Source organism: Dendrobates tinctorius, unplaced genomic scaffold (genome assembly GCF_039654945.1).
Source record: "Dendrobates tinctorius isolate UK_male_01 unplaced genomic scaffold, ASM3965494v1 ptg000089l, whole genome shotgun sequence".
Taxonomy (NCBI): Eukaryota; Metazoa; Chordata; class Amphibia; order Anura; family Dendrobatidae; genus Dendrobates; species Dendrobates tinctorius.
In genome coordinates, this window is record NW_027361757.1 from 17974755 (window position 1) to 17992026 (window position 17272).

Here is a 17272-nt window from a genome sequence, read left to right on the forward strand (position 1 = left end):
CTTAATGTAATATATGCCATGGATTTTGGCTCTTCATATTTACCCAGATTAGCAGTTTTTTTTTTTTTGTTTTTTTTTAGCCTAACAGGAGCTAGGATCCACCAAAGTTTGCCCAGTGCTGACATTATTCCTGCATGTAGCCAATTTTCTTGATGCTTTAATAATTGTATATCCATGTTTAAGTCACCTATAATTATTGCAAGTTTTAACACAGTTCCTTTATTCTGTTCTTCATGCTTGCATATGGACCCTGCAGGTGGGAATGCTCAGGTTTTATCTCATTCCTCATTAAATAAGGGAACATTTAATGGTAGTAATTCATTAGGCAGCTTGTATAAGCAGAAGTCCTCATTGTCGGCTGCAAAAGCTTGCATTGGTGAAATTCTACCTTCCAGATTCAAACCTATAGCTGCAGTCCAGGACTCCCAACGGCACAAGCAGAGTACGTCTCTGTCCCAGCACAAAGCACAGAGCTGTGAGAACTTGCGTGATCCTTTGACATCATTTCAAAACAAACAAACCGACAGAATAAAAGTCGAAGGAAATGTGGATAATAATCTGGGGAAATCCTACAAAGACTATAAGGTAAAGTCAGGCAGTGCCATGAGCCTGCAGGAGTACACCATGAACGCTGCAAAATGTTCATTTATATCCAATCTCCGGTCCGTTGGCACAGAGTTCAACATGATGTACAAAGATATGCACTATATTAACCGTTCTTCACTACAGAGTGCAATGTCTTGCTCCAACGTCAGAGACATTACTAACCACTTTGAAAAGGAAGGAATGCATGGAGCCTTTCTAAAATATGGAATTGAGGGATCTGAACATGTCCCCAAGCACACAGTATCTTCACGTGTAACTGCCTTTGAGCAACTAATACAAAGGTCCCGGTCAATGCCTTCCTTAGATATATCCAATGGACCAAGTGACTCCCCCATTCCTTCACAATCCAGAACAGGCATAACGGCTGCTTGCTCTACTGAGTCCCTTCTGGAGAGTCCAGTGACAAAAAATGAAGATGTAAATATGCAGTTGCCTCTACACAAAACCTCCACCCCTAGTAGTAATGTGGAAGAGATGAGTTCTGACCTCAGTGACATTGCTTTAGTTGATACTCTTTCCATGTGCACAGATGAAACTGACCATCTTTCTAACACTTCCAATGACAGTTCGAACAGTACCATTAAACCATCCCCAAAATACAAATTGAACACTTGCAAGAGTTCCTGCCCTGCTTCTTACACAAGGTTTACTACTATTCGGAGGCATGAACAAAAAATGGCCAAGAACGCAAAAGTCACAGCACAGTCTGACCGGCAAATCATTCAGAGAAACATATATTTAATAAGCCCACTTCCTTTCAAATTAAAAAAGCCACTACAGGACAGTCCGAAAAAGTCTTCAAATACCTCGGAAAAGAACTGTAATATCATTGAGCCATCAAAGGAAAGCCACACAGATCGCTTACTTAAGCCTTCAGAAGGAGCGGAAGATAAGCCTGGTCTTCCAACAAGGCAGTCTTCGTTTGACATCGTGGAGAGACTGAACTGCCTAAACGTTAACAATATTGATCACGATAATGCTAATCTAGAACATGATTGTGTTGACTCTCTAAATAATGGAGATATTGTCTCATTTCCTTTATGTTACGATTTGGATTCAAACAACAATCAGCCGAGTGATGGTGGAGCAGTCACTGGAGGTGGAGTTTTTCTGCATCTTGGCAATATGTGGCGCCTCATCTGTGTGACCGACCATCTCTACCTATCATCCACCTTCATTTCCTCTTGAATCCACATCTGTGCTTCCAGTCTGTGTTCCTTCTGAGCTGACATGTACATGGATTTGTTCCTAAGTGCAATGCATAAAGAAACATAACCACCTTTGTGTATTCAGCCTCGGATACATTTCAGATCACTACAAAGCCTGATATCTTATTTGGCTATAGACCTAGTAGTCACCTCTAGATTGAAGTATGACTTAAGCATCACCAAAACTTTTTATTGCTGTCTCAGTTAGGACTGCACTGAAGTGTAGGCACACCAATCTTCCTAGCAGTTTACAGATGTTTTGTATAGAGGTCCTTGTTAAAGTTTATATTTTACTGGTGGAACAAAATTTCACAAATACTCCAGCCTTTCATTAAAAGTAGCCATATTGAAATGCCATTTTTAGATAGGTCCTATCTAAAATTTTACTTTAAAGTAGTTTTGGACCCCTGGTAAAATACATTTTGACCATCTGGGCAGCCTTTATATTGATTTTGACCCCTCCCCCCTATTTTTCTACTAAATAAATGATTTGATAACGCCTAGATTATTAAAATTTGCCGAAACCAATTTTATCCATTTGACATCTCATTGCTAGATTCAGTTTTGTCCTGTTTGAGTCCGCTTCATGATTGTACTGTCCAATTATTGTCTAGTAGTATTTAACACTTCTCATACTGTTTTTGTTTTCTTAAATTCAATGTCAGCGGGATCACAAACAAGCATTCTAAAGAGTTTGGTTGCAGTGATATAGTAATGTAGAAATGGCTTTAGACTGTCCTGTGTGCTGTCTCTGTGTGCCACAATTTTACATTTTATTAAGCTAATTACAATTTTTTTTTTTTTCTCTAAGTAGATTCAGACTCTCCAAGACATTTTACACCTCTTGAATACATGGATCACCCTGAAGAATTGGTGCGCCACCGTTATGACAGCAAAGAGGTATTGTTAGTTTTGTTAAAAAAATAAAAGTTTTGACATTGTAGCTATATCAAATGCATGAGGCTGAAATGATACTTTTTATAGCATGACGTTACTTTATGTTTAGGTCAAACTAAAATGTTAAAGTTAATTTATATTATTACTGTGCAATTTGTAAGCCTGATAAAGTTTGTAGTATTAGAAACCTGTTGACCATGAACTTTAGCGCAAAGTCATCTAATTCGACCATTTTTGGCTGGACCGTCCCACTATTATATGTTTGTGGGGGCTTCCAACTCTTCAGTGACAGATTATGATTGCAAAAAGAAGAGTCAGACATATAGAATTTGCTATGCCTGATCATTTTGTTACAAGAGAAGAGGTACCACTTTCCCCTCTCCAATGAGAACGCATGCAAGCTTGGCTAACCTTAGCTTGTATGTTAATGGGGGGGGGGTATGAAAAAAGTTCATTCATCTGGAGGATATTGAAAATATAGTAGTACATTTAGATCTTCTGTATCTGTTTGGAAAGTTTTAACTTCTTGATCTATTCCTGCCCTGTACATATTAGAAGCATCTTATTGCACATTTTAATGATTAACCCAAACCAAGTGGTTCTTCATATGTCTTCCTGAAATGTCAACAGCGTGCTCCTTTCATCACGTCTACACTATTGACATAGAAACAGGTTGACATAGCATTGTTATCCAGGACACTTTGGCCCACATGTTATTCACACAAGGACAATATTTTTACAAGAACAGTATCTGCATGACTATTATTATTATACAGTACAAAATCAATATAAAGTTTTTGTTTCCTTATAGATGTTTTTTTTTTTAGTTTTTTTTTATCCTTCTGCCCCTCTGTGAATCCAGCATCACGATGCAAATTGGGCAGTCCCATTCTTATCTGCTAAAACATTTCCCAGCAGCACACTGCTTCTTTTCAGTGCTGCACACCCCTCCCTCTACTCTCCTGTGCTTCCTGATAGAGATTAATCTGAATATGAGCAATTTTTATTTTTATGGATTAGGTGACCATTTTTAGTTTCGACTGAAATGACTGTGAACTACTGTTTTGCCAATATTCATTACTATTTATAAACTCCACATTTCTTTGGTCTTCAGAGTATGAATACTCTCTCGCCTGCATGCATAGCAGAACGGAGGATAGAATAGCTGTGTGTCAGGGCTGTTAGGGTCATGAGTGTGTTTTATTAGACCGGTCATAGGTGCATCTGTTTTTAATGAATTAGGCAGGGTCATTAGGTGTAAATGCAGCTGATATCAGCAAAATGTTTAGTATAGCATCACGGTAATGTGCTAAAACCCAACTGTCAGGTATTTTATTAGTTTTATTGGACAGGATTATTAGGTATTGGGTGCACCTGAGTTCGCTTAACTAACAGCAATAGAAAGATGGATCCAGTGACAACAAGGGGATCATCAATAGGGATGGGGGGTGATAACAGCAAATCAGTGCAGATTTAAAAATGGGTTGTATTGGCGCACATGATTAATTTTGTAACAGAAGACAACACTATGATTTTGAGAATAACCATTTAATACCAATGTTCATTTTTTTAGTCTCTTACTCGGCAATGTAACATAGTAATTAAGATTGAAGGAAGACTTAAAGTCCATCTAGTTCAACCCATCTCCTATCCTAACTTGCCCTAACATGTTGATCCAGAGGAAGGTAAAAAAAAACCATGTGGCAAACAGTAAGCTTCACATTGGGGAAAAAAAATTCCTTCCCAACTCCACATACGGCAATCAGACTAGCTCCCTGGATCAGCGCAATATTAAGGAAACTAGTGTATATACCCTGTAATATTATACTTTTCAAGAAAGGCATCCAGTCCCTTCTTAAATTTTAGTAGGGAATCACTCATTACAACATCATATGGCAGAGAGTTTCATAGTCTCACTGCTCTTACAGTAAAGAATCTGCGTCTGTGATCATGCTTAAACCTTCTTTCCTCCAGATGTACAGGATGCCCCCTTGTCCCCGTCACAGGTCTAAGAGTAAAAAGATCATTAGAAAGGTCTTTGTATTGTCCCCGCATATGTAGCTGATGACTATGGAAAGGCCGTCACTTGACACTGCTGGAAAGCATGCAAGTATTGCAGCTACCGAACCTACTGGCTAAGGAGCTCTGACACAAACCATTTTATACTTCTATTTTCTCCATTATTCAAAATATTGCAAACACCAGGTCTCTATTTGAAGTGAATGCCCACCTCTAAAGTTCCTTTTATTAGAGGATCCAAGGAACCAACATGTAATAATTTAAAATGTTTTTATGCTTTCAGAAATCTTTTTATATCATAGAGACATGTCAGAAGTTTTAATCGTTGGTAGGCAAGGTGCTGACACCCCCACTGATCTCTATTCTTGAAGGAGAGCAGTGCCCTGCCCCTTCATTTTATAGACGGACTCCATAGAAAATCTGTAAGTTCATCTAGAGTCTTTGCTTAGGGCTCCAGCTCCTTTGTTTTACCGATTGGTAGTGATCCCCTTAGACGCCCACCATTCAAAAGTTCTGACATGGCAAAGTTTTCTGACAGTGCAGTTACACTTAAACTGTATGTCTATATGAGGGAGTAAAATCTGTATCAGAAAAATTTATCTCCGACTAGGATTAAGAAATCAACAAAAAAATCCCCATAATTCCTGTACGTATAGGTGAGATTTGTGTTTACTCTATGATGTGAAAAATCAAATAAAAACAAAACTTGTCTCTTGAAAAAACGCTATTAACATTCAGATATGAGGTTAATATACAGGTTAATAGTGTTTTGAAGCTGCCCAGTGCCGCCACTTAGACCCCCGCTACTGTGAGGGAATGAACTTTATTCCTCCTGGTAGTGTTTGGGTTCCAGTCACGATGCAGCACCAGAGAGGATTCAGTCACCACTCTGTGTTTAGAGAGTGGCAGCTGTAGATGTTTCCCCGGCACTGACTGACAGCAGCTCCGCATTAGAGTCAGCTGTCAGTCAGTGCTGGTGTGTGGTGTTGTGACTGAACCCGCTCCGGCACAAAACCCCTGACTGCATGCCAAACGCTGCTGGGGGGAATAAAGTTCATTTCCTCCCGGCAGCGGGGGTCTAAGTGCCGGCACCAGACAGGTTCAGAACGCTATTAACCTGCAGATTAACCCCATATCTGCAGTTTAATAGCGTTTTTTCACGTGACCGGTTCCCTTTAACTTTTGCTTCCGATCATTGTCCAATGTAAAGAAGTCCAACAATTCAGTGACCAATATCATTTTGCTTGTTTGTCATTGATTTCCTAATTTATGACGGCATTGACATAATGTCAGCAGCACATTCTCTCATGTATGCAGCCAATGTGCTGCTGACAATGTTCTGTAACCCTTGGATTGGGGAGATGAACCAAATGATTATTCAGATTAAAAAAAACAGTTTTATTGGTTTGTTGCTGGGCCTGTGTCGTCCTTGTTTTTTGCAATCCTGCATCAGGGACATTTGACATCCTGACCCCTAGCAAAGTGCATGACAACGAAAGTGACGTTCTTTCCACTCCATTAGGAGTTTGTCGATCGCCAGTCAATTGGAGAGAGAGCCTATAGCTGGACAGCTTCCCGAATTTATTTGGCCACTGCTTAGGAAGCATTGCACTTGCCAAAAATATTACTTATTATTTAAAATACTAAATTCTTGTAGTGTCAAATACAAAATAAATTATATGCAGTATTTGTTATAGTTTTTAGAATTCTGCTTCTCTCCATAATTTTACAGGTGTTGCCCGGCCTCAGGCTACAAGTCTGCAGTCACTCTGTGTGACTGCAGGCTTGTGAGTCCTCTCAGTGCGATTGACACGGCAGGCGTGTGACAAGTATGTGATTTGCATACATGCAGTCATGCGCCAACTAGACGTGTGCGGCATTGCTCGTTGTAGGTGTATTGAGTGAGGCCGGACACGTCTAGTTGGAATGTGGCTGGAAGTATGCCCACTCCTCACAGCAATGCAAGTATTCCCAAATCTGCAGTCACATAAGGCTGGATAACCGCTTTAAGGAGCTGGTGAAAAGGTGATTTATATTGTGAAAGTATTTTTCCACTAAGCTCATGTACTTGGCCATGTTATGGTGAATGTTTTGTGCAGAGTCTATCTCTATATGCTTCCGATTTTCACATATTGGTATACTGTATGTAGGATTTTTCTGTTGGAAAAAAAAATTCTTCTCTAGATGTATTAGTTTTAGTGGAGAATATTTCCTTGCGCGGAGCAACCAGCCAAGCCTGTGTGAAAACATGTGGAGGCGTGCACGAGGCTCAGATATGCCCATGGGCCTAGAAAATCTCATAACATGAGAGCATGTAATTTCCACATCTTCTTAGCCATTCGTTATTAGTTTAGAGACCTTAATCTTATAATTTCAGTATGTTCACTATACCTCACTAAGCTGTGTGCTGAAAGTAAGCCGAGAAAAGTTTATCCAGGTAGTCAAATAACTTAAGTAGGCGTTGGCCAAAGCGGACGGAGTTATTTTTGGAACTGACTCATACAGTTGTAAAAGGAATTGCATTTGTTAAAGGTATTATGTACCTAAATATATATTTATTTTTATAAAAGCCCAGTTACTAAAGCCGTAATAAAGAAGGATAACTGTGTCATCTGTAAAGCCTCCTTGTTCCGTAGATATTTCAGTTTAGGGTGAAACGCCAAATAGTTTGCTGCGATGATTGAGCTGCTCCACTTCATCAGATTTTCTTTTTTTAAATAAATGTAGGTGGAAAATCTTTTTTTTCTCCTTTTTTTTAAGGTTTTATATAAAATGCAATGATAGTCTTATATTCTGGGTTAATTTTCCTTATGGTTTTTATCAATCTATTCCTGTTAGTCCGGTTTATATACTTAAAGAACTCCGGATTCTCAAAAATATTTTTTAATATAAAAATTGATTCTCATTTTTACATATATTTCACAATATTAAAAATGCTTATTTTTACATATATCTCACTATAATAAAAATCGTTCAGGATTATATATGCATTTAGATATATTCCCTTTTTCAATGTTTTTTATCGCATACAAATTTCCCCCACCCCCCCCCCTTTTTTTTACTGTCTATTAATTGTGGTCCCCCACTAATATTCAGGTTCTTTTCTTCATTTCCACATCAATACAATGGGTTAAACATGTTTTTAATAATCCACACCTGCACGCTTCCAATATTTCGGATTGTATTGCGCCTTTTGAATTATATATTTTTTACATCTATTTTTAAATAAATTTTCATGTATATGTTATTAAACACAATGGGTTAATTTTATCCATATATTCTTCGTATTACTAATATTATTTTTCGTTTCTGATAATTTTTTCCTGGTTAACTGATTAATTTTTCTAAAATTTTGTATCTTCATTTTTTCTTGGGAATTAAATAACTAATGCGTTTTTTCGTTTTTCTATGCACAGAGACCTATTTCTTTTCACTCTTCTTCCTTTTTTACCCATGGGTTAACTTGATTCCTTGTTATTTCTTTTTCATAATCCTCCATGCTCTTAATGTCTCCCTATTTTTAACAAATTAAATATATATTTTATTTTTAATATTAATATTAAGTCTACATTATTATATTATCTTCCGCCCTTACTGGTGATCGATCCCGTGATTTTTTGTGGGATCTCTTTTGAGTGCATCCTCACTCATCGAGTTGCGCCACTGATTTCCTTTGGAACTCATAGGAAATTAACTTGAACACTCCAATTACTTAATCATTTATTCAACATCTCATACACTTTTTATTCATATAAAACTTTTTTAATAACACATCACTTCCATATACATATTAATATACACTTTATTCATTCATTTCGGAGATACATTTCTTTCTTCTTTTTGGTTCTTTTTTTTCTGCTTCTAATCCGAGCACTTTCCCTGGTGCAGAGGCGTGTTTGTCGCACTACGATTCCCGTTTTTCTTTCTCATATTCACATTTTTTCCTTTTTCCTCTCTCCCCATTCTTTTTCATCTGTAAAATATAATAAATATATAACTGATTTTATGTTTTATAGAACAGTTAACTTTGATATACTACTGTGATCTTTGACCTTTGCGGCGCACCTCGTGTCTTTCATGGCGCCAAATTTGAATTCAGGATGTATAAATGCTATGACAGCTCTTTGTATTCATGTGTCAACCCCTGAAGAAGAAGTGTTATGCTTCGAAACGCGTAGGGATTAAAGGGTTAACTTTTGTAACCTTGTGTGATCATGAAATTTGTCTGGGTGCGCACTCAAAGTCCATGAATTTATTCCTAAGTAACTTTGTTGCGGTTCCGCTGTGGGCCGTTGGACGTGCAGCAGGCTGACATATTATACAGGCTTTACTTTTTTTCTTAAAAGGTGAGTATAATTACTACTATTATTTATACATTTTACCCGGATAAGACCCTATTGCGCTCTTGTCTCAACCATCTAGTGTATACTATTACAGTCTTATATTCTTGAAAGACATTTAGTGTTTTAAAGTTTTGAAAGCAACCTAGGAATCATTTTTAGAAAATAAAACACTTGTGACTTCAAAAGCACTGAGCAATGAACATTGTAATAAATGTGCGGCATGGAATACCTTAGTCTGCACAGCTTCTTGTCTTAGGAGGAAAATTGCTGTATTGAGACTCTGTATGAGACTCTTATAAAGTAAATTGTGCTAATGTAATTGTAAATCTGATGATCTGAATTATATGTTTCTTTTTTTTTTAATTTAGATGTGTTTTCCTTTACATTCTAGTGTATTTTATAGTCCAAAAGTGTGGTAATTTGTAAGCTATAGAAGACTGTAGTGATTACTATATAAGACTATAGCTATTACTATTGTATTGTATTACATTCTTATATACAGGTGCTTCTCACAAAATTAGATTATCATCAAAAAGTTAATTTGTTTCACTTCAATACAAAAAGTGAAACTTGTATATTATATAGAATCAGTACAAACAGAGTGATCTATTTCACGTGTTTATTTCTGTTAATGTTGATGATTATGGCTTACAGCCAATGAAAACCCAAAAGTCAATATAGCCGTATATTAGAATACTTTATAACATCAGCATGAAAAAATGATATTAAAAGCCGAAATGCATTTTCAGTAAATGCACTCAATACTTGGTCGGGCTCCTTTTACTTACATCAATTACTGCATCGTTGCGGTGTGGCATGAAGGCGATCAGCCTGTGGCACTGCTGAGGTGTTATGGAAGCCCAGGTTGCTTCAGCTCATCTGCATTGTTGGGTTTGGTGTCTCATCTTCCTCTTGACAATACCCCATAGATTCTCTATGGGGTTAAGGTCAGGAGAGTTTGCTGCCAATCAAGCACAGTGATACTGTTGTTTTTAAACCAGGTATTGGTACCTTTGGCAGTGCGGACTGGTGCCAAGTCCTGCTGGAGAATGACATTTCCATCTCCAAAAAGCTTGTCGGCAGAGGGAAGCATGAAATGCTCTAAAATGTCCTGGTAGATGGCTGCGCTGACTTTGGTCTTGATAAAACACAGTGGACCTACACCAGCAGATAACATGGCTCCCCAAACCATCACTGATTGTGGATACTTCACAGTAGACCTCAAGCAGATTGGGTTGTGGCCTCTCCACTCTTCCTCCAGACTCTGGGACCTTGATTTCCAAATGAAATGGAAAATTTACTTTCATCTGAAAACAACACCCTGGACCACTGAGCAACAGTTCAGTTCTTTTTCTCCTTGGCCCAGGTAAGACGCTTTTGGTGTTGTCTATTGGTCATGAGAGGCTTGACACAAGAAATGCAACACTTGTAGCCCATGTCCTGGACTTGTGACTTGCCCTCCTTGTGGAGTGTGTCAATGACTGCCTTCTGGACATCTGTCAAGTCAGCAGTCTTCCCCATGATTGTGGAGCTACTGAAACAGACTAAGGGACCATTTTAAACGCTTAGGAAGTCTTTGCAGGTGTTTTTGTTAATTATTCAAATTTGTTGAGATAATGACTTTTGGGTTTTCATTGGCTATAAACCATAATCATCAACATTAACAGAAATAAACACATGAAATAGATCACTCTGTAATGACTCTATATTATATATGAGATTCATTTTTGTATTGAAGAAGTAAAATAAATTAACTTTTTGTTGATATTTTAATTTTGTGAGAAGCATCTGTACATATGTAATCACAGAGTGACAATTATTTTTTGCTAAAGGGATGCTGTCACTAAGGGGCCCAATATACAATAGATAGCTGTCAGCTAAACAATTGTTTGGCCAATTGTTTGGCTAGCAGTAATTTTCTCCTGATTCCTCCATATACAGGAACGCAAAGCAAGCACTTTTATGTTTATGAAAGGGCCACTGCCGTTCCTCTGGTGGCGGTTTACCTTGCAGAAAATAAAAGGATCAGTGGCCCAAAATCTGATATGACTGATCCTTATCTCAAACAATATAATTTGCTGAGGTAGAGTCGGGAGTCCCTGATACACATTAGGTTGTCGTCAGAACCAATTGATGTCAGCAATTGTTCGGCCAACGTTAGTCTAATGTGTATGCTTCTCCTCTCCTGAAGGTAGGAGGTGCACCACTAGTCATCCAGTTGTGAGGCCAAGACTTTAGAGCTTTGCAGACACAGTTTTGCATATTCTCTGGTTGATGAAGGAATGGGAGCTTTGCTGGGGCAAAGTAGAATGCCGTATGGTTGGTAAAGCAATGGACCCATATCATTTGTTACTGCATCTCCTGTCGCCAATTGCTAATTTTGGCAGGAAATGCAGCAATGAGTTAGTGACAGTGTCACTTTAAAGAGCCAATTTAACATTGTCTTCATTGTTTGAACTTCTGTTGCCCATATTTGTGCTGACAGTCAGGTTACTCACAAGCCCAATAATGGCATTTTTATCTTAGAAACTTTTAGAGGATCAGCGAAGACTTAAACGTGAGCAAGAAGAAGCTGATATTGCTGCTAGGAGGCACACTGGGATTGTCCCATCTCATCACCAGTTTATCACTAATGAACGATTTGGAGACCTCCTTAATGTAGACGATTCATCAAAGAGGAGATCTCGGTCTGAGGTCTGTTCTTGATAACTGCTGCTTGGCCCATAGCAATATGTTTCATTCACTTCCATTCAATATAGCCAATCATTAGTAGCCTAGCAATTACCATTCATCAGCTTTCCTTTATTTATTTGCTTTGCACCAGCTTCGGGTGGTAGAAGTGCAATAATAATTCTGACGTAGCAGCATGTTGGCTTGGGAGATGGTGCCCACTGCATGAATTCATTAGATCATTTTTTTTTTTTATTCTTCTGTTTTATTTCTCAAGATGCAAAATCATTCTTTTTCCTTTACCAATAATTTTTATTATTTCATATAACCTACTAACATGTCTCTAAAGTGTAAAAATCTGTTATATATTTATCTATCTATCTATCTATCTATATATATATATATATATATATTTTATGTACAGTGTATATATATTGTGTGTGTAATGTATTTTATTACTCGATTCCATGTGTTTTAATATTTTGTGTGGAAATTTTTCTTTTTTAAATTCGTGTTTTTTTTTTAATTTTTTTAACAAGTTTTTTAATAATTTCCCCACACACTGAGCAGGAAGCCATTGTGAGCCCTTGGAACTTTAACTTCTATCACAGCCCTGATATGTTATAATTTTAGTATATTCTCAAATACAGCTTTCAAAATGGCTTTCTGTACTGCGTAAAAAGTGTCAAATGTACTGTAGAGGATGAAAATTGTCTTCATCTCTTTTACTTATCCATTGGAAATTATTCCCAATGTAGACTTTCAGTGCATGCAACTGTACATGCAAGGGAGGCCATTGGTGCAACCTGTGCAGCTGCATCGGTTCCCAATAGGTAAGGACGTCCACTGCCATCTCCTAAAGCAGTGGGGTTGTGCATGATGATGAGATATTGGACTGTAAAGGGTCCTTATGTTGTTAGTGCACAGGGACCCTCTTCTGTATGTGTCCGCCCTTGTGTACATGTATACCATACTACTGGACACATTGCCTTTTTTAGCACTCATTGGGCCCAAAAGGAATCTATGGGTAAATTCACCCAACATATGCGGTATGAAAAGAAAAGATGATCTAAACACAAAATATGAAAACATATTGCCACTGATCTTTTTTTCTAATGAGAGGAAATTACCGCTGAGACATATGCTGCTCAAGTATCATGAATAGAATATATGCAGGAACGTAGGAGTTTAATTCCCACTGTATGGTCTTAGTTCTCATGCTGTCTACACTAAAATCTAGGACCAATAATGAACCCTTTTATGATCTCATATTAATTACTTATGACAGGACACACAATTATTTTAGTATTTTTGCTTTAATTCAACTATATCCGATCCTGCCATAAATTTCCAGGGCCCTATTGAGAATTGTCGTTTTATGAAATGTATTTAGGGACTGTAGCTACTCATTAATATGTAGATTCTACTGATGAAAGCTTTGTCCTGCTCAAGTTCTTCCATTAATTATCTCCTGAAAGGATTAACATAACAGCACCCCTATCTAAAATATCCAATTTAGGCCATCTTTTCATAAAAAAATGTTAATTACTCATCAATATGTTATGAGCTGTGTCTCAAGAAGAGCTAATTTTCTCAGAACATTATTATTTCTGTCTCTAAGAATTCCAAGTAAATCAACTCTAAATATCTGAATTGTCCTCATCTGCGGGTTTCCATCGTTTGGTACACTATGATAACATTTACTATATCCTTCCATTTTATCCTTTTGATAGATGACACAAGCAAGAGCAAAGTTTGACTTCAAAGCACAGTCTCTGAAGTAAGTATGAAAAGGAAAGGTCTGGTCTTCTCAACTCATGTGCAAAGACTAAGCTAAGCCGAGGCCACCACAGAAACTTTTTTAGGGGGTAACGTTAGAAAAATTATGAACATAAGGGCAGATTGTGTAACCTGACGTCTACTGATAACACACCTCATCTTAGTGACTTTATAAAATAATGAATAAAAAAATAGTTTTCAAAATGTATTTTTGGACACTGGCGAATGCACAAGGCTAGGAGGCCAAGAATGAAATGGGTCTAGGAATTCAATGGGGTTCTGTTACACTGAAATCTTTTTGTAAACCCTCAAGGATGACAAAAATAATAGAAAGTAGAGCATATATTACTTTTAACAATACTACTGTATCATATGGTATTGTTACAGTCTATTCAAGTCAATATAATATAACTTATTAGCATTTATCTACAAAAAATGTGTCGTAGATGAGAGATGTGCCCATAAAATAGAATTCTAAAAATCTATTGTTAGATATAGCAATTACTGTGTGCTACAATACTGCCTTCTAGGGCTTAGTATTATCACCATTCTTTGTGAGACGGTACCAATATTTTTAATGTCCATTTGATTTAACTTGCTTACATGTTAGTTATGTTTTTATGCATCTTTGTTATGTTTAGTTATTTTGCTATGAATGCATCTTTGTTTTTCTCATTTTATTTTTCTAATAAAAAGCAAAATGGTGGTAATTATTTTTCATTTCTTTTTATTATTTTAAAAATGTGTCAATTTTTTATTCTATTTGTAGATGATTATGAGGCCATCCATCTTGCTTTAGCTACTGTTAACAAAACTCAATTACTTTTCCAAAGCTACATGGACCATAGCAAACATTAGGGCATGCTCTGTGAGCTGTGCAGAGGTCATTGTGCGGGGAAGAGTGAGGAGAGGAACTGGGACCACCCAGTGGCGTAACTACAAAGTTATGAGCCCCAGTGTGAACTTCCAAATGGGGCCCCCATGCCAAAATACACGCACATCTCCGCACCGTACATGTGCGGCTCCATCCACCTTTTACACACGTGGCTCCGCTCCGTACACCTCGTACACACGCAGCTCTGCTCCGTACACCTCTTACACACGTGGCTGTGCTCTGTACACCTCGTCCACACGCGGCTCCGCTCCGTACACCTCGTACACACACACAGCTCCGCTCCATACACCTCGTACACACACGGCTCCGCTCCGTACACCTCGTACACATTGCTCCTCTCCGTCCAAAATTGTACACACAGGTCCGCTCCGTCCAAAATTGTACACACACAGCTCTGCTACATCCACCCTATAAACCACCACACACAAACTTACCATCATCCAGCATCATGACGACCAGCACAGCAGAGTCCCGCACACATCGAGGCCCCGATCATGTGACCCCTGACTCCTCACCTCCTGTGACCTCATCACAGGTCCTGTGTGTACAGCAGATAACAGCCTAGCGACGACATTATTGCAGGCTGTGGGGGGCTGCGGTGGGTCTCTGTGGGAGGGTGAGGATGGGGGGCATGGCGGCTCAGTGCAGTGCGGGGAAAAATAGACTCCCGGGCGGAAGCGGGTGGGGGGGGTCAAAAACGGGACTGTCCCGCGAGAATCGGGACGTTGGGAGATACCTGCCAAGCCCCTGACTCCCCCCGGACCCGGTCACAGTGGCGACTGCTGCGACCATGGTAGTTACACCCCTGGGACCACCTATTGTAAATGGTGTGATCCTGTGTTGTGTATATTTAGGTGTTGCCTTTAACTCTAATCCTGACTGTGATAATGAGGTGTCCACTGAAAATTGATTATTACAGATAAGGAAGTGTAATTTCTTAGAAGGGCGGGGTCACACATGCGAGAAACTCACACATAAAAATACATGCACCAGAACACTCCGGTCCCGAGTGCCGGATATTAAGATGAGAGACTCGTGCGAGTTTCTCGCATGTGTGACCCCGGCCTTAGACTCAGTGTCCAGAGTTAAATCTGCAAGATTTCATGACTATTTTTATATGTATGGTGACCTAGATCAGAACAACAATTTAAAAAAGAAATGTTTATCATAAAAACACATTCCCTTTCGATGTACACGAGGGTATTGTAAAAAAACAAAATGTAATTTAAGTGCCATTATATTATGCTCACAAACTGAAATCATTTTTATTTCCATTCATAGGGAGTTGCCGATCCAGAAGGGTGATATCGTTTATATTTACAAGCAGATAGATCAGAACTGGTTTGAAGGAGAGCACCACGGCCGGACAGGAATCTTCCCTATTTCCTATATTGAGGTATATCTATTTCATTAATCTTATAATTGAGAAGCCATTATTGTTTTTCTGTATCTCAAGCCAAAACTGTTTCATTTTAGATACTGCCACAAGCGGAGAAAGCACAGCCGCAGAAGCCACCTCAGGTGCAAGTTCTGGAATATGGAGACGCTGTGGCCAAGTTCAACTTTACTGGAGATACAGCAGTAGAAATGTCATTTAAAAAGGTACCAGAAGAAACTTGATCATAAACTTAGCAAGTTTGATATATAGGATGGCTGGATGGAGGTATGGAAGGGCGGAGCCATGGAGCATGTATAAGTACTAATACTAACGAATACATAGGACTGATTTATAATTTTCCATGTTTAGCATACTTTTCAGCTAGTGATTTCATTGCAGATATCACTAAACTTGTCCTTCCCATCCTTCATTCTTGAAAAGTTGTTCTTTGTCTCTGTACCTCTTTTTACAGTGACCAATCTGTTATGTCCCTATGCTATTGATCTGCTGTGCTTTTTCTTATCTGTTTGGATACTAATTATTTTGGGTCTGCAAACTTGTGAATCCTCACTTTGCGCTCACTGCTTGCTGTCAGGATTCTCTGGTGCTGGGATTTGCATACAAGAGGTCACATGCCAACAAGACACGTCTAGTCGTAATCTGACCGGAATTATGCAAATTGTATACTTGCAATCACATGTCTGCCTTTACCGGAGGATTTTCAAAGCAAGAAGTGCATGTGATATTTATTTACTTCACTCACTTATATAGTGCTTTTAATTCCATAGCGCTCTACAAACATCATCATCACTGTTCCATTTAAGGGCTCACAATCTAATTTCCCTGTCAGTATGTCTTTGGAGTGTGGGTGGAAACCGGGGAACCTGGAGGAAACCCACACGAACACGGGGAGAACATACAAACTCCTTATGAGGATTCTCAAGTCTGCAATCACATTGTGACAGTAGACTTGTAGCTTTTAAAAACAACAACTCCTGTAAGCGATCAGATAATGATTTTATGACTTCTGTGCATCAGGATGACATCTCTTATTTTATTAAGAGAAACAAATCCTTGTTCTTAAAAGGATATTATATTTAATCTTCATTTTCAAGGGAGAAAGGATAACATTGATCCGCAGAGTAGATGAAAATTGGTATGAAGGAAAGATATCTGGTACCAGCCGTCAAGGTATATTTCCAGTAACCTACGTAGATGTCCTCAAGAGGCCACGTGTAAAAAATTCACCTGATTATATGGATCTGCCATTTTCATATTCCCCAAATAGAAGCACAAGTGCTTCCCCCCAGGTATGTATTTCACCATCTTCATGATCTACAGTGTGAATATTACACTTTTTTGTGTATTTAACACAAGAATTAAGTTGTTGATTTTTGTTATATTTTCAACAAATAATTACAAGTAGACATGTATACAACAGATCTTGAAAAGGGGGTGTAGGCATGAAGCGTAGATC

General features: G+C 38.3%; 1 protein-coding gene across 1 annotated transcript in view; it reads left to right on the forward strand.

Moving 5' to 3' along the window:
• LOC141098245 (sorbin and SH3 domain-containing protein 1-like) overlaps nt 1–17272 on the forward strand; it is a 529519-nt gene that overhangs the window by 494974 nt on the left and 17273 nt on the right. The window contains exons 26-32 of the mRNA XM_073585871.1: nt 257–1705; nt 2629–2714; nt 11600–11767; nt 13477–13523; nt 15699–15813; nt 15894–16019; nt 16911–17105. Coding sequence (XP_073441972.1) covers nt 257–1705; nt 2629–2714; nt 11600–11767; nt 13477–13523; nt 15699–15813; nt 15894–16019; nt 16911–17105 — 2186 coding nt within the window. The remainder of the gene's footprint in view (nt 1–256; nt 1706–2628; nt 2715–11599; nt 11768–13476; nt 13524–15698; nt 15814–15893; nt 16020–16910; nt 17106–17272) is intronic.